Source organism: Lissotriton helveticus, chromosome 5_1 (assembly GCF_964261635.1).
Source record: "Lissotriton helveticus chromosome 5_1, aLisHel1.1, whole genome shotgun sequence".
Classification (NCBI taxonomy): Eukaryota; Metazoa; Chordata; class Amphibia; order Caudata; family Salamandridae; genus Lissotriton; species Lissotriton helveticus.
In genome coordinates, this window is record NC_136065.1 from 1,551,480,559 (window position 1) to 1,551,501,058 (window position 20,500).

General features: G+C 43.6%; 1 protein-coding gene across 1 annotated transcript in view; it reads right to left on the bottom strand.

Annotated features, from left to right (window-relative positions):
- The window catches only part of NFASC (neurofascin), a 639,840-nt gene that overhangs the window by 235,658 nt on the left and 383,682 nt on the right, over positions 1 to 20,500 (bottom strand). The window contains exons 11-14 of the mRNA XM_078644633.1: positions 19,391 to 19,522; positions 18,853 to 18,996; positions 5,353 to 5,464; positions 5,004 to 5,170 (exon numbers count right to left, since the gene is read on the bottom strand). Coding sequence (XP_078500759.1) covers positions 5,004 to 5,170; positions 5,353 to 5,464; positions 18,853 to 18,996; positions 19,391 to 19,522 — 555 coding nt within the window. The remainder of the gene's footprint in view (positions 1 to 5,003; positions 5,171 to 5,352; positions 5,465 to 18,852; positions 18,997 to 19,390; positions 19,523 to 20,500) is intronic.

The following is a 20,500-nucleotide window of genomic DNA, read 5'->3' on the forward strand; positions in this document are numbered from 1 at the left end:
AGAGATCAAAAACTTCCAAGGAGAGATCCTCAGATCTGACAGCGCCATTGCTGCTGAATTCGAGTCTTCTATACCGCTCTCTACTCGGCAGATCGCTTAGATCCAGCGGCAGCTGAGGCTTATGTGAGTCAGGCACCAGTGGCCTCCCTCCCGTCCTCAGATGCAACTAAACTAGATGTGGATATCCACCCAGATGAGGTCTTATGAGCCATTCAGGGACTTACTTCAGGGAAAGCACCAGGGGAAGCCGGTTTTTCAGCCGATTTTTAAAAAGTCTTTGCCTCCAACCTCATCCAGCTGCTCGCCCGTCTTTTTTTAGATATCAAGAAGGCTTTTGATAGGATCCACTGGCCTTACTTGAAGCATGTGCTGTTTAGGTTTGGGATCAGCGAATGATTCTTGAGCTGGGTGGACTGTATATACAGTGGCCCAGTAGCCCGCATCAGGGTGAAAGGGGTTGCTTCTCGGCCCCTTTAGATCATGAGGGGTACCCAGCAGGGGTGCCCGCTATCACCTCTGCTTTGTGCTCTTTACATGGAGCCATTTGCTAAAAGCATCCACCAACATCCCACTAACAACGGGATATGGATGGGAGAGAGGAAAGACAAAGTTTTGCTTTATGCAGACAATGTGGTGCTTTTCCACATGCAGCCGCTCACTTCCTTACCTCCCCTCCTAGGAGAAACAGAGGTATTTAGCCTAGATTCTGGCTTTTAAAATCAACTAGCGGGGCAGTTCTCATTTACACGGGCTTTAGAAAAAGTCCCCTACCTGGGGCTGCAGATTTTCACCATGAAAAGACGGCTCAGGTGAATTAGTCTAAGCTCTTATCTGAGATTCGGGGGGAGCTACTGACTTGGAAGAAACACACAATGTCAGGGTTAGACAGGCAAGCGGCTATTAAAATGACTCTCTTGCCACGCATCTTGTATGTGATGTAGACTCTCCCACTGCAACCCCCGCCGCGGCTGGTGGCCCAGCTGCAGCACCTTATCAGGGTCTTTATATGGGGAGGGAGGAGAGCCCACATGGAACGTCACCAAACGTATTTGAGACAGGATGATGGGGGGCTCGGGGTTCTGCAGCTGGAGCGATACTTTCAGGCACACAATTGCGATACATGATCGTACGGTATAAATTAGAGTCAGAAAGACACTGGTGTTTTAATGATCGTTCAATCGCAGGTATACATATTTGAAAGGCGCCCTGCCTCCCTGAACAACATCATCAAAATTATGTTTATGTTTCCCCAGTTTTAAGAGCCACCCTCGGTGTGGGATAGAGTGCAGGTGCCTTGTGGACTCTCATGTCACCACTGACCCCCTTTGTAGGAAATCCGGACTTCCCTCCACGGCTAGAGAAGGGAATAGCCATCTCAAATGGCAGGAGGCCAATTGCAAAAGAATTGGCGATCGTTTTGATGAGAAGGGAATAATGGAATTTCACCAACTCATTTCAGACTTTGGACTCCAAAGGGATGCATACTGGCAATATCTTGCTTTGCGACACTGGGTGACTCGAGCACAGGTCCACCCCCACGCTAGTCGCCCACTAACTAAGTTTGAACAATGGTACATAACCTAAAATTAGGATAAGCGCATGCTCTCAGATATATACACCTTCCTCAATGCACCTAAACATAGTACTAAATCCCCTGTGCAGCACCGGGGGGATTCCTAACTTGAACATGCGTTCTCCCCCAGAGAATGTCATGATATAATTCCTAGGGCTAGGGCTTCCTCCTGTAGCACAGCCGGGAAGGAAATGTTCCTCAAAATAGCACATTACTGGTACTGCACCCCAGCCAGAATTGCATGATGGAAGCCTGGAGGGGACAATCTTTGCTGGTATCGCTGCGATCAGATTGGCACTCACACATGTTCTCTGGCAATGATACAAGTGTACTAGGACTCAATCATGCGGGATATAGACACCATCTACAGCATAGAAATACCCAGATTCCCCTGCTATATCCTATTAGGACTATCTAACATGCTTACATACCCCCTTAAGTCCTGCCGAGGGAGAGTGATCACGTTAGCGATGGACACTGCTAAGCAGGTGTTGCTGTCTAAATGGGGAGCAGAAGAGATCCTAACCAGACTGGACTGGTGACATAAAGTATGGGAGGTAGTGGGCATGGAAAAGATTACAGCAAGTCTCACACGTACATTCCCCAGATTAAAAAAAACCTTGGGCGCTACCATAGAATTTTTATCCACGGAATTTACAGAACTTGTGTGACCGAGATACCTCCGGGTCCTCCGACTCACTAAGGCAAATCACTCCACGGAAGACCACACCCACACATAAGACAATCCCTCTGTGTGCACGAGTTTACATCACTGGGATAACGATCACCCCCAGCTACCCGGTCTCCTATCTTCTCCGATATTCCCCACACCTCTCAACCCAGCTACAAAGTTAAGCATCTTCCTATTGTTCCCCACCGGCCAGTGGATGTAGGTGGCAGCTACTGTTATTTTTGCATTCTTAAGATAATAGAAAAGATTTAAACCATAAATTGCTGACATCCTGACATTGTAAAGATATCTCAATTCCAACTCCGCCAATTTGACCCTTCTAATATAGAATCACAAGGATCAATGGGAAGAAAGCACAAGTCCAATAAGATCCTCACTCAGGTCAACTTCAACTTCAGGTCAACTTCTTGCTCCACCGACCCAGAATTGTCTGTCCAATCTTAAATCAGATTTACTTGTATTCATAGACGTTCTGGCATTTAAGTAAACAGATACAATACTAGGGGCCTCAGAATACTGTCCTATTAGTATTTCTTGTATAGAGTCAAGAATTCTCCAAGCTCAGTATCATGGTTATTACCAGAAGGAAGACAGCAATTTAAAAGCACCATCTCTAATGTCCCACAGCCTTCATCTCTCTGCAACCTAGAGTGCAGAGCCAGCATGTTAGCACAGGCAGTCACAAATTACCCAATTTCACAATATATGTCTAGGTATCACAATTACTAACAGCCCCTGGGTCGACCCTCCAACCTTTAAAGCATTGTTAACAATTGTTTAAACAATTAAAGAGTTCAATGCCCAGCTCTTGCCAAAACAAAGTTACTTAGATATTCAAGTCCCACATCATGAAGGTTGCACAGCAATGCCACAACATGTCATGAGATAACAGGGGGACAACTAAATAATTGCTTCTAAACTCTACTATTTTTACTGCCTATGCAGGGTCACACATACTTGCAGGATCTGCATTTATGATTTCTCATTATCATTCACTGAACACATTCTGTGAATAGCCCTTCAGAGATGGCTCTTCACCATGCTTGGAATCAGGGACATAATATCCCACCTTTATTATCTCCAATGAAATTGGAAAGCAATCAAAAGGTAGTTTATTGTCCACTACGGGTGAGCCTGAAGACTCAAATCATCAGACCAGTGTTCTCATCAAGTGTTACTTTCTTCTGATTAAACTCTCTAGGCATTTGGGGATTCACTTGGATTTTGTATTTTTGTTACCAGTTCTGCTCTCTGGAAGTAAGTCTCATCACAGCACATGCAGTCTTCAACATAGAGCATAACAGTCAATGAATTGCCTTCAGTACAAATGTACCTTAATTTTAGGCAATCAGGTAGGCAGCCAGCCTCCAATAAGGGAAAATAGGGGAGCCAGTTATCAATTTGAAAAGTATATCCTCAGTAAAGAACTACTGTAACAGTTAAGTAAATTTTCCTCCACCGAGAAGGCATACTCTCAAGGTTTACAACTTTTCCTGCCACAAGGTATTTGGGAATAGAGGATTTCAATCCAAAAAGATTGCTATGATATGCCTTACCAATTGCATCAACGTCAATAATTGTGGGGAAAATAGCAGAATTGAAGTGGCGTCTTCACCCTACTCTGAACAGCCTCTAGAGAATTGTGAGTGAGCTCAACTTGCTGTCTGATACACATTTTTATAGACTCAACATTCCATCTGGATGTCATTCCACCATTAAAGGGTGTTTCATTATTATTAATGGTCCATTTTGGATGTTTGATGCACATCTTTGCCTTTTGCACTAAATCCTATCTCTCTCTGAACCAAGTCACTAACCATCATAAACTGAGATCAACAGAGCAAAATATTTTCTCTTCATTGATGAGCCGACGGCATCTCATGGTGCTGACCAAGACATTTGAAAACCAGTAATGCAACCAGTCAACAGCCCAAGCTGAAACATTCATAGAGCACTTTTATTCAACCCTGCCCTCTGAAATATTTCTTCCCTCCACCTACTTACTAATCTCTAGAGACTTCAACATCTAACTAGATAAAGATCCAATTGTCTTGACCAAAATGTATTGTCCAAGAGCCCCTCACACAACAAAGTCTGTAGCCTGGATACCACTCTCCACTAAATTTGCAAGTGAATAATGTAAGTCTCACCCCAGTCACAGAATCAGACCACAAGCCCTACCTTTTGCCAAGCACTGTCCAGCATCCTAACATCAATCGAAACAGTCAAAAAGAAACTGAAGCCATTCCTTATCCTATTCCTGAGCATTACTCTACCTTCCTCTCTCAGAAAGCGAATTTCAAAACGCCATGAAGTTGAACTTCCTGAAAAGCTTCCCCCTAAACTTACAATTAAACCAATACATTCATTAAAACACAACTCAAGTTCTTCTTTTCCCCTCCTTTCATACTTCAACAACTTTAGTTTTTACCTTCCTTGCTATCCTATAGCATCTTTCTTCCATGTATCTCATATTATCAGCACTCTTTTGAAGCTTCCTCTGGATACTGTAAAGCTGTATGTGAATAACACAGCAGATGAAGAATCTAGGCCACCTCAGGAGTGCATTAGTGAAGTATACTTTATCTTGTAATATAAAGCATAAATTAATGAGCTGCTTCCCATCCAAAAGCTGTGAGCCAGCTAACAATGTATGATAGGAACACAGATGAAATGCCGGGAGATACAAAAAAAACTCTGTTTACTGAGTATACTAGAGCCCACCTTACGTAAGCTTACCTTTCACCTCTAAGGTGACCTGATTCTCTGCTTTGCCCAGGGTGTTAGTGGCCACACACGTGTAGACACCCTGGTCATCCTTTCGGGTAATGATGATCTCCAAGCTTCCATTCTCATACACTCGATAATTTCCACCATCCAGTTTACTGGTCCGGCCATTCTTAAACCTCGAAACAGAGAATTGGAACATGTGAGACAGAGGGTAATTTGTGGAATGGGGAAGATTGCTACTCCTTTCAGGAAAGTAGCTGATGGTGAGAACTTGAGTGAGGTGTGCTTGAAGGTGGGCAAAAGTGGCATAAAAGGACAAGGTAGACACTAAATAAGCTCTGTTAATGCCAGTTCTTACCAGCGCAGAACAGGAACGGGTGAACCAAAGAAAGGGCAGTCTAGTCGAGTCCGATTGTATTCAATTACTTTGATGAGTTGATTGCGAGGATTAAGCATTCGAGAGGGCACATCTAGGAGAAATAGAAAAGAAGCGAAAGATCAGTGTGGGCTTAGCTCTGGCAGCAACCAGGTTTACAGCAGAAATGACCACCGGCATACAAATGAAAGAAAACCACAACATTAATTGATTCATCTTCAAATGTCACTTCAAAGATCTAAGGTAAGCCATTGTTTTAACTTGCAGTGAATTTTAATGACTTCCTTTCAGCACACACAACAACAAAGCAACTTGCCTTTAACTTTGGCTGTCTGGCATGAGCATATTCTTTGGAGCATCAGAATGTTAGAAAATACCAGCAGGCATACAATCGCAAACACACATGCCTTTATCTTCTCAATGAAAACAGGGTCTGGAATCAGATAAGCCATGCATGAATATTTTGAATCGAGGAGCTAACAAACCTCAGATGGATTCCTGAAAAGATAGCCTTATGCTTTTTCATAGCCGCCAGGCAATGTCTTGAGAGTGATTCCTAAAGAATGTTGAGGACTAACTCCAAGTGACTGCTTTGCAGATTTCAGTGATGAGACTTTAGTGGTATTATTGGCAGGTGGTATTGGTAAGGGAAGAAGGTAAGTACATATTATGAAATCTAGATAAAAGGTTTTTCCCAGATATTTTTGAAATGCCCAAGTCTGAATGATACAAGAACCTGCTCTTTGAACAAAATTTTGAATATGAAGTGTACATGAACAGGTAATAAAGCAATCTAATTCTGTTTCTTTGGAGAAATAAACATTAAATGCTATGGAAATGTCTTAAGCGTTGCTATGTTAGACTTGAAAGGAGCTTTGGAAATAATATGTATGTATTCACTAAAAACTCCTAATAAAAAAAACTAGAACAGTGAGGGGAATGTTTCTTTAGAGTGCTGGATTTCCACTTCCTGTGAAATGAGAGCAAGAACTCAAAGGAGCAATATGTGTGCTGATATTATTAAATGGAAAAAGTTATTTACATAGCTTATTTTGCTATTCCTTGTTTGGTGATATACTTTCTGTTTGCTGAAGGACACTTGGTGGCAAACAACACTGTGCCAATCTCAAATTGTTTGTTCTATTCAAATAAATCATGCTTTTGGTATTGGGGTGATTGCTTTTGCTGTTGGCTGGGAAGATCAGTGAACTAATTGTTAATGAGATGAAATTTTACAATGGAATTCTGAAACAACCATTGGACGAAAATCGGAATGGTCCGAAATCCAGCGTGATCCATATGAAAAACCTTTAAAATGGTTTACAAAAGATGAAATTCATTAACGTACGAGTTACTTACCTTTGGTAACGATGTATTTGGTAGAGACGTTGTCTAGCCGCAGATTTCTTAACTTAGAATATCCCCAGGCGTCAGACTGGTTCCGGAAATTTTTTGCAGCAGCACCTGTGAGTGTCGGGGGAGGGCGCCACACGACCCCGCCCACGTACGGGACGTGAGCGAGGTCATATAAGTCCTTCCCGGCACGCTGACGTCAGTTTTCTTCAGAGAAACTTTTCCGCAGCACAACATGGAGCCACCAACAAAAAAACTGTTAAAGTATGGGAACAGTGTGCGAGGGATGTAAATCCCTGAATAAATGAAGATGGTGGAAGAGATCATTGTAAAAGGCAGAATTAGACACTGCCTACATATAAGTGGAAGCTGTGCGAAAGAGCCCCGCAAGCTAAGCGAAGACCCTTCCCCAAGTGCAATAAGGGAAGAACATCTCAACAGACAGAAATAGACTGATAGTGCCATGTAGAACTGTGCCGTCTATTGAAAACGGAACACAGAAAGAACGACAGCCCATTGTAGAAAGGTATGAAAAGACTGGCCTTTTCCCTATAATAACGGAGGTTGAAAACAGAGCACAACCGTCCCTCAAAGAGGATGACCACGAGGGGCCAGGACCCTGAGTTAGTAGAGAAGACGGAAGGAATGGAAGGAACCTGGAGAGGAAAACAAATCTCCTCGTGAATCAAAAGGAAAGAAGGAAAGAAGCCCCTCAGCAGAAGTTAACTGTATATGAAAACACTCAGGTGAGTGCAACAATCTGAACCCCCCAATGGCAACTGAAGAGACCAGTGGAGAACACCACTCGGCAAGGTCCTTGCAGAATGGGGAGGCTGGGTGAGCGTTAAGGAATCTGCAGCTAGACAAAGTCTCTCCCAGATACATCGTTACCGAACGTAAGTAACTCGTACATCTGAAATGAGACATCTAGCTGCAGATTCCTTAACTTAGAATAGATACCACAGCCATACCTCAAATGGGAGGTGGGTCTGCGACAGAACAACAGAAAGCGCCAAGCATCCGATCCGGCAACAGAGGGACGGATAAAGGGGGAAAGCTGTGGTGGAACAGCCAGACAGCAACCCAAGCAGCTCGAAAGAGCAGAAATAACATGATAGAAGATATCCTAAAAACGACCAGAATGGCGCCACACCACACGGGTATAAAAATTATAGGTATAAGGTCATAAGCCCTATACCAGAGCAAAGAGAGAGAGAGAGAGAGAGGAAGAAGGACCAATTTCCACTCAATGGCGCACGATGAGTACACCGACCCAAGCTCGAAATGAACTTGAAGAGATGAAGCCAGAGCCTAACAGACTAGCCTATAAAAGGAAGTCGAAGGAGCCAGTGTCAAGAGCCCAAAGGCAAGAGCTGGAACCTGAGCAATGCGTCGGGAATAGCACGCGGGACAAGAAACCTGCCAAGTGCACACTCAATCTCAAAAAAGGGTAATTAGGGGCAATTAGCATCAATTCTAAACTCGCTGAAGCAGGTAGAAGTATGCAGCAGGCAAACGGCCATAGAGACCATAAAGTGGCTTACACAAGAAGCATAAGAGTGCCCGACCGGGCAATATGAAGCCACAGTGGCAACAACCCACAATATAGATTTACAGGCAGTAGTCAAGGACCACTACCATCAGAAGAGCTGTCCCGCAGGCGTAGCTTTAACAATAGTATGTGAAAATGTGGAAAAAAGGCATATCCGAAGGAAGTGGCTCAAAAATGCCAAGTTACCAAATGGTGAGAAGAGTCTCAGAATCCGTATAACGGACCACCAGGCGACGCATGGAGTCCACAGGCTCTCCAGCCCCCGGTGAGATAAGCAAAGCTATATAATAGCATACAAGTACCCCACATGGAGTATGCATACCCCAAACTGGGGGGAACACCACTTAGTGCAATAAACCAAGCCAAAAGAGCGTACTAACAAACTGAACCCATGAACATGAGTTCCGAGCCGCATGAAATTACCGAGCGGAGCCACCAGCTCAATACCACAGTCCGAGGGCCAGACACAGCAACCTGTGGAACAGGGCCACAGCAGGCTAACAGGCAGCTCAAAGCAAAACGCATCCAAGGGATGCCAATAAAAGGGTAATCACCCTTGACCACAGACAAAGAAGACGTAAGGCTCACTGCCCATGTTAAACACAGAGCGCAACTAAAGGATGCTAAACGAAAAGTACCACCATGGAAGATAGGCCTAAGAAGACCGAAGTGGGAGGACGAAAGCCCGCAAGGAGCAGGTGAACCGCCGACTCTGCGTGAGCATCAAACAGCAAAACCCCATCAAAGGGTAAGTCAACCAGTTGCTCCCGGATATTTTCAGGGAAGACGCTATTTCGCAACCAAGCGTTACGCCTTAAGGCAACAGAGCCCGCTATAGCTCGGCCCAAAGAATCCGCAGTATCTAAGGCTGAGCAGATTGCGAATTCGGCAAGGTCGTGGCCATCCCGGAGGAGGTGAAGGAGATCAACGCAAGCACCTTCAGAGGTGGCAGAAAGCAAAGACTCTGCAGAGACCCACAGGGCAGAGGTAGCCCGAGCCAAAACACACACTGTTTTTGAGGACCGTAGGGCCGCACTAGTGGATGCAAAGATGTTCCTACCCTATGACTCAAGCCAACTGGACTCCCGAGAGGGAGGAAGTATTAGACGGGGCAGGGAAGGAAAGGCAGTCTGCAACACAAACCCATGCGCATCAGGGTGCACAAAAAGACAAACAAAATCATATGGTGCTGGACAGTGGCGGTGCAAAACTGAACGAGCTACCGGGTCAGCTGAAGCAGGCCGGACAAAGGTACCCAAAAGGGCATCATAAAGGGAAAACTCAAAGGGTAGAAGCGGCTCCATATTCCCGGACCCACGGTGAAGGACCTCAAGCAAGGGGTCCACAGACAAAGGGGCAGAAGGGGGTTGCATGTTTAAAATGGGGGTGGCCAATGTGACCACTCAAAAAAGCCATACCAGCCTCGGTAGCCCTCCGCGGAGGGGACAACAACTCATCAGTGGTGGAGGGTTGTAAGCTGACCCTCCCAAGACACTGAGGATGTGACCAATGCCCCACGCAAGGGAGTCCCATTGAAGAAAAAGGATCCTGATGGGGCTCCTGGGGAGGAGAAGAGCCTGCCGGATCTGGGAGCTCCTGAGGAGGCTCCACAAATTCCAAGGGGGGCACTGGCAACAATACCTCCGGCACTGAACTCTCTCCAAAAGGTCTCTAGAGAAGAGTCCACAACTAGGTGTCGACAAGGCGCCAAAACGACGTGCGTTGGGGTCGATCATGCCTCGTCAGTCACCGACTCGGCTGCATCCGGCGTCGAGTCGGAGCTTTCCGGCGCCGAAACTATGACAAGCTCCCTGTCCGAGGAAGGAGAAGGCGCCGGAGCCGGGAAAGCGGGACCTGCCGTTGATGAAGAGACCGGGGGGCGAAACGACTCCGACCGGGACAGCCGTGCCGAGAGAAGCTTCATGCGGCGCTCCCGCCGAGACTTTGACTTCAGGTGTTGGCAGGCTTCCCAGATCGTGGAGTCATGGTGCTCACCTAGACACCACAAACAAAAAAGATGCGGGTCCGTCGTGGACATATGCCGCGAACAGGCGGAAAAGAAGGAAACTGACGTCAGCGCAACAGGAGGAACTTATATGAGCTCGCTGACGTCACATACGTGGACGTCAGGGCGGGGTCGTCTGGCGATGTCCCCCGGCGCGCAGAGGTGCTGGTGCAAAAAAATTCCAGATCCAGTCTGATGCCTGGGGATATTGTAAGTTAAGGAATCTGCGGCTAGATGTCTCTATCTAGATGTCAGATTTACATATCCGAGCTGTTATAAACTATGTAGGGAACTTCAAGGGAATCGAAAGAGCAGTTCAAGGTCAATTTCAAGATTGCATGAAGATCCCATCAATGTTAACCATCTCCTTATATATTGTAGAGATGTCCTCCTTACCACAGATAAAGATGACCTCTATCTCCTGATATTGCTGGACCTCTCAGATGCCTTTGACACAGTCAACATTCCATCCTTATCCGCCCCTTGGAGCTTCACACAGGATTAACTGGCAATTTCCTTCACTGGTTTTCTTACTACCCTTCCATATGACACCAGTTAGTTTATTTAGGCACCTCAAGGTCTGAAAAGATTTCTATCACCAGGAGGGTCACCAGGGCTCCATACTGTGCCCCACCATCATCATCCTGAACATGGAGCCTCTTGGGGCTCTATTCCCAGATAATAGCATCAAAACTCACCAATATGCAACTGATACTCAACTCTACTTGAAAGTCTCTTGTGCTCCAGATGTCTCATGTCTCAAATACCGCCTGCACATCATCAAGTCCTGAAGCACAACTCCACCAAGACAGAATACTTGTTATTAAGCATGAAAAGCAAGCAAGACATAATACAAACCTGGCTCAATGACAAGAATCTTGACAGCATCAATCCCAAATCCGCACTGAATGCCAAGCCATTGGAATTGTCATGGACACCAACCTCGCCCTCAAGGAACACACTGCCAAAAAGATGAAGACAGCCTGCCTGGTACCAGTTCCCTCTTATAAGGAAACTGAAAGTCTTTCTTCCAGAAGGTGAATTCAGAACTGCTGTTCAAACTCTCATACACTTGCACCTAGATGATGGTAACCCTCTCTCTGGATATATGACGGTACAACGCGTACCGTCACAACGCATACCTTTACAACGCGGCCGTGACAACGCAAGTCGTTACCACGACTTGCGTTGGGGGGGGCGCGGATTTCGAATAGTTTAATTTACTATTCTAACACCAGTCCCCGTGGACCCTAGGGAAGGTGTTAGGATAGTAAATTAACTATTTTTAGACCTTGAGCGCCCTCCAGCGCAAGTCGTGGTAACGACTTGCGTTGTCACAGCCGCGGTGTAAAGGTACCGCGTTGTGAAAACATCGTTGTAAACGATGTTTACCCTCTCTCTCCATGGCCTTCCAGACTCTACACTGCTTTTCCCCCTTAAAGGCATACTACACACCACAACATCTCTCATCAAGGGCCTGAAGAAAGATGATCACATCAACCCCCTCCTGATGGAACTCCACTGGCTCCCCAGGCCGGCCTGCAACATCTTCAAATCCAACTGTATGATTTACAAAGCCTTATAGAAAGTTATTTCGGATTTTGACATTAATCAGACTATTTATTTGCCTACTTTCTTTCAGAACCCTTCTACACCAACTGAAAACACTCTCCATACTCTAGATGTCAGGTGAGCCTTAAAATTGCATCTGCACAAAACAAAAGATATCCGCAAATTGGATCAATTGTTTGTAAACTATGGGCAGTCAGTACAGGTTTAGCCATGTCCATAAATGAAAAATGTCTTGCATTCTTTTATACTACCAGAAGGAAAATGAGGTTCTGTCCAGCAGACCTAGAGCTCATTCCACTAGAGGGGAAGCGGCAACAGCTGCTTTAGGGAGGAATATACCAATCGCTGAGATATGTAAAGAGGCCACATGGAGATCTGTTCACACCTTTACTAAACACTATTGTTTGGACTCTGATGCTAGAACAAATGCTCAGTTATGACAGCGCTTCCTGAGAAATGTATTTGAGTCTGTCGATCAGCCCTCTTCCCTTTCCACCGCAATTTGTGAGCATCGGCTTAGTACTCTATTCAGTACTTATGATTATCAATGGACAGCCTCAGAAGGAATGGTTTCTTACCTGTAATCCTAGTTCCATCTTGAGGGACTCTCCACTGTAGTCATAAGCAACCCACCTCGATCCCCGGTGGAAGTAACAGAGACAATTAATAGAAAATGTTCCGACCTAGCACTGCCACTGTCTCTGCAAAAGAACTGAAGCAACTGCCACCTACTGGGCATGATGGGACACAAAATGTCTGGTGGACTTTGGGCCTGTAAAGGCACAGACGCTCTTTTCACATTTACATAAGGGCATCCTACAGGGCTACACTGTTCTTTCTTCCATCATATTTCTCCTTTGTTAAGCAGTCAAATAACATTTCACAAAGAAGAAAGCATAGAGAGGCAACACAAAAGTAAAACAGCATTAAATGCTAAAGAGGACAAAATCTCTCCGGACTCTTCAAAGGCATCGGTCAGAGTTTTTTTAAATAGTTGCTTTGTTCAAAACAACGTTGCGCCAATGCGTTTCACCCTGAATAGGGCTTCCTCAAGGCAATAAACAACTGTACTACAATTGAATGTGCCAATTTATTATTTTTGCCAATTTATTTTTTTATTATGATTTAGAATTCCGAGGAATTCCACATAAAATACAAAATAAAACATCATTACATACATGAAGAGATGCAAAACATAAAATTACAAATTACATTTTTATACTAAAATACAATTGTATGTGCACTTCAGCTGCGCAGGTGGTGAAGAGAACCGTCAAACTTCAAATTAATGGAGTTAGAGATGTACTTTAAGTCAATCAATCATCTAGTCCAATGCAACGCTACAATGTTCACTGTGGTAAATTGAACACGAACAGGTAAATATTACAGATAGTACGGGATATTCAAACACGTTAGGTGGGACGCGATCTTTCACGCTCCCGCCACTACTTAATTTGCCTGGAATTTATATATATATTTCTTACCCTTCTTTAAACGCAATCTGAAGAAACTGGCCAATGTCGGCTTTCTTACAAGCTGCAAAACATTCATCCAGGCCTTACTGAAGAAAAGCAAACATCTACACATAAGAAAACCTATTACAAAGAAGTGCTCTGGGAATCCCCACATGTGGGTGGGACTATTCAGCGCTTATGACTTGAATAGAGATCCCCTTGGGAGAGAAGTGTAAAAAAATAAAAAGCATCAGCCCTTTTTGCCATCTATGCACCGGGATCTGGAACAACATCAGGATTGGCTAAACCCTGCTCTAATTTATGAAAGAGTTGAAGATGCACCTCTTTAAAAAAAACACTACACCACAATGCAGAAACAGTTCACATCTGCTCCCAGAACCCTGCTACCTCTTTCATCATTTGATGACTGTATACTTGCCTTTAACCCTGTACAGTACTCTTTTGGCTTTAAGAATGGTGTGTGCCATACAATTACCACACACCTACATAGATAATATAAATATGCATCAATTTAAGGTAGACACAAAGGCTAGTCCCTTCATATCTTCTAAAGAAACCTGTAACTTCCTAAAGCGATTTGATTTGAGAATTACAAATGTTCCTTTTAAGACGTTGTATTATTATGAATTAAGCTATGAATTATTTCAAAATGTAACACTAGTTTGGATTTTATAAAAGCCAAGCAGAGATTTTAAAATGGAAGATCATGGAGTATATACATTCTCGTAAAGGTATTGTCTGCAGAGGAGTTTGATATAAGGAGTCTAAGAGATGAGAAGTACATTTCAGGTCCATGCTAATTTGACATAGGTCAGTGCTTTGAGAATCAGGCCCATGTTCTGTCCTTGAGTTTTCTCATCACCTTGAGGGCTATGTACTCTGGAGAAAAACCCTTAGGAACTGTTATACTTGAATATATCAAAGAGGATCATTCCTCTTCAAGCTCCAATACCCTGCGTTTTTTTGCAAGATTTTTGACGATTTGGTTTTACATAGTTTGTACTGTCTGCAACTCTGCCATGATTTGTCCCACAGAAGGAAGAAATTATTTCAGGTCCATTCCAACTGCCTATTAGTAGAAGAATCATATTTAGAGAGTTCTGAAAATGGCCCTGGCACTAAAGTAGCCACCAATACATGGATGCCAATTCCAATAATTCCGTTAAGAAACTTTTCCTCTTTTGTATCCGTTTCTGGTGAGTTTAAATTTATCATCGATTTACTTAACCCTTCCATGCTCATGAATTACCCCCGCAGCGAAGGGGTTAAACAAAATCTGTATATTGATTGTGAGAAATCATCCTTATGTGTAACGTAAGCACTTTAATCAGCCCATTCACTGCCTGGGACAAGTAGATCCAGCTTGGCCCGTTTGAGTTCTGGTACTCATATGTTCAAAGCTTACATCACAGCATGGTTTGCTTACTTGAATTTTCTATGCATATGTCTACTCTGAAAGTCCCTTGGCATGAGGCAGTCAGAAGGTTGTCTAGCATTAAAGGCATGCGTGCAGGATCTGAAAATATTGGATGGAAAAATTGAAAAAAATATCGGAAACAAGACAGCTAAATTATCAAAACTGGTGACTAAAGCGGTTGATGAAGTACATTTTGGGCCAAAGGACTCGAGACATGAATGAGTTGCTGTAGGAAAGTGGGTTTCTGTTGCAGTAACCCCCCTCCCGCCCCACACATACACTATTTTGACATATTTCGGAGGTACGTTGACTGATTGTGCCCTGGGTCCCGGCCAATCAGGTTCCCAGGGCTTGTCTTCTTCTTTCCCAAAACTGTACCATTGCTTCCACAATTGGAACACCTCTGGCCCACATATAACTCTTCTGTACAAGGGCCCTGTGACCAGAGAAGGCCTCTAAGGGCTGCAGCATGTATTGTGCCACCCTCAGAGACTCCTCACCTAACACATACACCCTGGAATTGCAGACTGTTTGTTTGGTGGAGACAAAACTTAAAGGTTGACAAGGCACACATTGTCATGCCTACCTACCACTGCCTGTGGCATAGTTCCATTACCCCTCTCTAGCAAGCCTCACAGCCCTAAGGCAGGGTGCACTATACCACAGCTGAGGGCATAGTTGCAAGATCATTATGCACCTACATTGTCTGTGCCCATTCACAGACATTGTAAGTGCAGTAAAGCCATATTGAGTACATGGCTGGGGATTTGTCATTAAGAACTCCACTGCTCCATGATGGCGTTACTGAATGCTAAGGAGTTTGGTATCAAACTCAGCATAATAAACTCACACTGATATATAAACCCATCAGGCAGTGCTGAAACTAATATCTTATGGTGCAAGAGTGCAATATAAGACCCTTAAGTAAATCAGAAAAAATCAAAATGATGACTCTGTAACAAGAACTGAATGAGGGAGCACCTTCCAATCACTATAAAATATAATGCATCAAGGTGCAGTATACAAAACATTTGAAACAAAACGTTTGAAACTGGCAGCTCTAGGTGCAATAATGTCCATGTGGATGAGGATTCTTTAATGATAGACAGTGCTTTGGCTAGAATATGATTAGATAAATCTGAATAGGTACGCTTAGGAAATAATCCAGAAACAACAGTCTAACAATTTGTACCATACCCAGAGAATATATGGCTTATGGTCTGCAGCAGGAAACTGGTTGGATGAGGCTAGTCCTGGTACTCTCTAATTTCAAATTCCATACAGGAATTTCTTTTCCCCTTGAATTTGTGGAGCGTTGTGGCATAAAGAGCTGCTCTGCTGGTTAGAATGGCTAATGCATAATGATATGATTACAAAGCACGGATTTTAAGTCTCAGTAAGTTATCTCTTGTCCCGTGTCCATTTCACAATTTTTTATGCACTATTGTAGATGCTGCTGAGAACCTCACTGATACTGTTAGTAAAGAGGGACAAACATGACCTGCATTTATAGTGTTCTTGTGCATGCCTATCACAATGTGTCTAAGATCACATGGGGCAATCATGCTGGCTAAAAAGGTGGTTGATTAGCAGGAGGTGTAGATTGATACTCTGGAAAGCATACATCATCAGGTGAAAAAAGTGATATGATATTGGGGGAATTGCCTGAGAAGATGAAAGCCATTCCTGTGACACAGAAAAAAATCAAACTCAAATTTTAAGGGATTATAGGGTCAAAAACTGCGGTGAGCTGGATGGGTTGACAATTAACCCTAGGCACCTGATTAGAGGTAAAATACAATGGCACCTGTGCATAAAAGGTTATTGAACTGTGGTAGTTTCTTCTAGTCCTTTGCCTTCATTTTATCCTTTTACTTGCTTTTGTTGTTGTGGTTCTTGGCACGCAGGAGAAATACTGAAATAAGAACCTAATGAAGAAAGCACTGTAAGGCTATTTTTTTGGTCCCGTTTCTGGGTAGAACTAAGGAGCATGGACTTTTTCGGACAACCCAATGCAAACACAATGAGCATGTGCAATACTGGTACGATGTCGTTCTAACTTGAAACGCTCATCTGATTGAAGTGAATTCTAAAAAGTCAACATTGTTGGTTAGAGAACTTCTGGAACTAGAAGCACAAGAGGTCTTGCTGAAGCCTTGAACTGTTGAATCTTCAAATTGATGAGGTCTCAATTGGTTTTGAGATTTATCTTTCATGTGTTCCTACTGGAAACTTACCAAAGATAACTATTTTCCCCACTGGAGAGAGCACAACAGAATAGTTGGCGCAGCCTGCAGACCCAACCGGATCAGTGACGAAAAGGGCGAATGGAGGGAGATAGGTCTAATTATAAGAGGCATATTTTGCTAGCTGGAGCATCTATAATACATTTTGGCAATTTCGGAGTATCTGCTGGATACTGATCTTTCGCATGCAATCCTTCAGATTAATTTCTGACCAGGTTCTCGTTTGATCTTTTCAAGTGCCTCATCAACCACTACACAAACAAAGCACTCAGTTTTGGAGAATCATTGCCACTAACCACAGACCCTGACTCCAGGCAAGCCATGTATTCATGAATGCCTGTGTATGTTTTTGTGGTCCTATACCTTACACTAATAGGTTGCTTATTCTAGATCCGCTTATAAGAAATCCTCTAAATTCTCCTAAACCATAGGAACGTTTTACACATTTTGCTCTCTATTGTACCCCATAATGTGTTTCACCGCATCAATAATCCTCTCTCTCCACCTCTTGAAGCTGAAGGTAAATGATTAGTGAAAGAGAGCAGGGAGGCAGGTCTGTCCCTGCTGCCCTTGTCAGAGCTCTGAAGACACTGAGCCCTAGAAAACACACTAGCATTGGGCCAAAAAATAGCCTATAAAAGAAAAGAACAGGCAAACACAAACTGGCAACGTGTGTACAGAATGACTCAAGGATGCAGGGATAATGGCAGGCAGGGACATATTTGTCTCAGCTAAATGGAGACTGACGAACAAGAACCCAGAGCCAGTGGGGTCCATTCAAATCTAGATCAGCAACTATACACCCAGATTAGAAACAAACAATCTCAAACACTGCACTAAGAAGACTAACGAGCAACGACAAGCAAAGATCCATTGGTCCTACTCAACAACAACTACATGGCAAAAATGAAAAGCTGTAAAACCAAAAGCTCCACCTGAGGAAGACTATGCAAGGGCAGCCCATGACATAACTCTCACTTACTAAGGTTAGACTGAAGGGTCTCAAGCGCTATCACCCCCTAAGATAAAACATGTAAGGAAAACTCTCACATTACAGAGCACCTCACCTGCTCACACTGAGGCAAGCGATAGGTTGAATGTTTGCTTCCCCCCCACAAAGATATTCCATAAGGAAAACCCACAACTATAGAAATCAGTCTGCCTACAAGAACGTAAAGGAAGAAAAGTCCAACGAACTGTAATATAATACATCTTGGCCTTTGTTCTTCAGGAGTGGGAGGAAATAGATCAAGTACAGATGTAGCTGATTTTTCATGCTGGGATTGACTAGCATTATAAGCAAACACATCAGTCTTATGGTGTGGTCCCTTTTTGGGATCTTTCTCGATTCTAACACCTTTACAAATGTTACTGATGTCAAGAATAGGAATCCTGTTGGTTACTAGGACCTCAGTGTCCAAGCTCTCAATTATGAATGCAATCTTGTCATAGAGGAATGACTCAATAGCGAACAGTACTTCAACACCGAGCAGGTCACCACCACAGCTTGCAACTTTTCACAGTTTCAAGGCAAAAAGCATCTGAACTCCAAATCACAACAGCCAAACAAGGGTCTCTACCCAAGAAAACGCTGCTGTATTCACAGTTTGTAATCACAGGAGCTCCTTGCGAAGCGAGAGAGCCTACGTGAGAAGCCTTATGGAACTCTACTCACAAAACTCCTAAGAATCCTTTCCTTCATAGTGGTCCCAAAAGTCTTCTCATGGATGGATGCCTACAGTGTTCTTTCTTTAGCTGATCCCTTAAATTTCCTTTCTTCTCAAGAATCCTTTATAGTCCTTTCCTAACTAGAACCCCAATTATCCTCTCCACCACTGAAACGCAGAATGCAATATCCTTACCCAGGATGCTGACAAAGGCGTTGGCAAGTAGGTAGCCATGCTCATTGGAGGTGTTGCATTGATACACAGCACTGTTTCCACTTAGCACATCCCGGAAGATGATGGTGTCATCAGAGACCATGTGGTTATGACTGGGGGAGGCAGCTGCACAAGAAAAAAAGAAAAGGTGAGCTGCTTCTCTACTCAGTCCTGAACATCTTCTGAAAGCTCACTCCAGTCACTCAAAGTACTGATCTGAAAATAAGGAGTCATTTCACCTAAAGTATGTGAGACAAGACCAACAGGAATGTATAGGGTGCTTTCAAACTATGAAGGCCTGTCTTACATAGATACAATCAGTTGATTGGTTTGTTTACAAGATGTGTGGTGCAGGTAATGTGAGTGACAAAGAATGGTAATTAGTTATTGTAGTGTAGACCTGACTTCTGAAAAATGTATCCCTCATGGGAAGAACCACATGTTTAAAGTATGTCTATTCACTACAACTGGTTACCCTACATCCTTTCTCAAACACACTTTAGTAGGAATCCATACTCACACTCGATAGGTTCTCCATTCATCAGCCATTGAACAGTGGGCTTAGGGTTTCCAAGAGCATGGCACACCAGCCTCCCGTTGTCACCCGGAGATAAGACCAGGTTCTTGGGCTCGTCCAGCCAGTGAGGGGCAGCTTCAACAATATGCAAGAAGATACATATGGCAACAATTAGGAATCACATCTGACCCAAGCTAACCTAAGGCTGAAGATAGCACAGGAGGGCATAAGGTAACTGTCACACCAGGGTGTGATTGGTGTACTTTTCTAAATGTGTCAGAGTTGTGTGAGTTCGGATTACTCGCCTAACAGTAGCTGGGATTTTCTTGTCCACTGCAAGTGGACCAGAATGATGGTGGGTAAAATATTGCTTTTCATGACCGTTTCAGCCTCAATATGAGGATCATAAGCACAAACCAAAGGTATGCAGAGATGTTTTAATCGAGAAGGAGATAGGCCACAGAGGCAGTGATAGTATCTTATTTATAGGCTGAGGTGCAAAACGGGGCACCAGGAACCTATAGTTTAATGAGCGTAACTAATTTATCTGTAGTGAACAGAATCCCTATGCAACTGTACCACATTGCACAGGATCATTATATCAAGCACCCACTGTGGTACAGTAACCATTATTATAGAAATCAATTAGGACCCACATGACCATTGCGTGTGACGTATCACAATAGGAATACACCTGTACCCCACATATTACAACTCCCTGCTTCATGGTAGTATTCACTGCTGTAGCACAGGAAGGAGACGGTATTTCTCCAGCATGGGTATATTCTTTGAATTCATGAACATGGGAGTAAGCCCAAAAGACTCCTCAGTCCTGACACATGTTTAACTACATAAAATATATTTTTGGAAGTTTATCGCATTGAAAAACTGACTACAAGCAGAAACACGTTCTATTGTTTAAAAACCTGTAATGGAGCTAAACATTTTCAAAACAATAAATACATTTAGGTAAAACCCTAATTTTAATTCTTTCTTTAAAAACACAAAACAAATCATGAAAAGGTGGCTGTAGGAATCACCCTGAACAAATAAACCCATGCCACTCCTTTTGATATTCAGGTGCTTCTATGTTCCAGAATGCAGAGCGCTGTC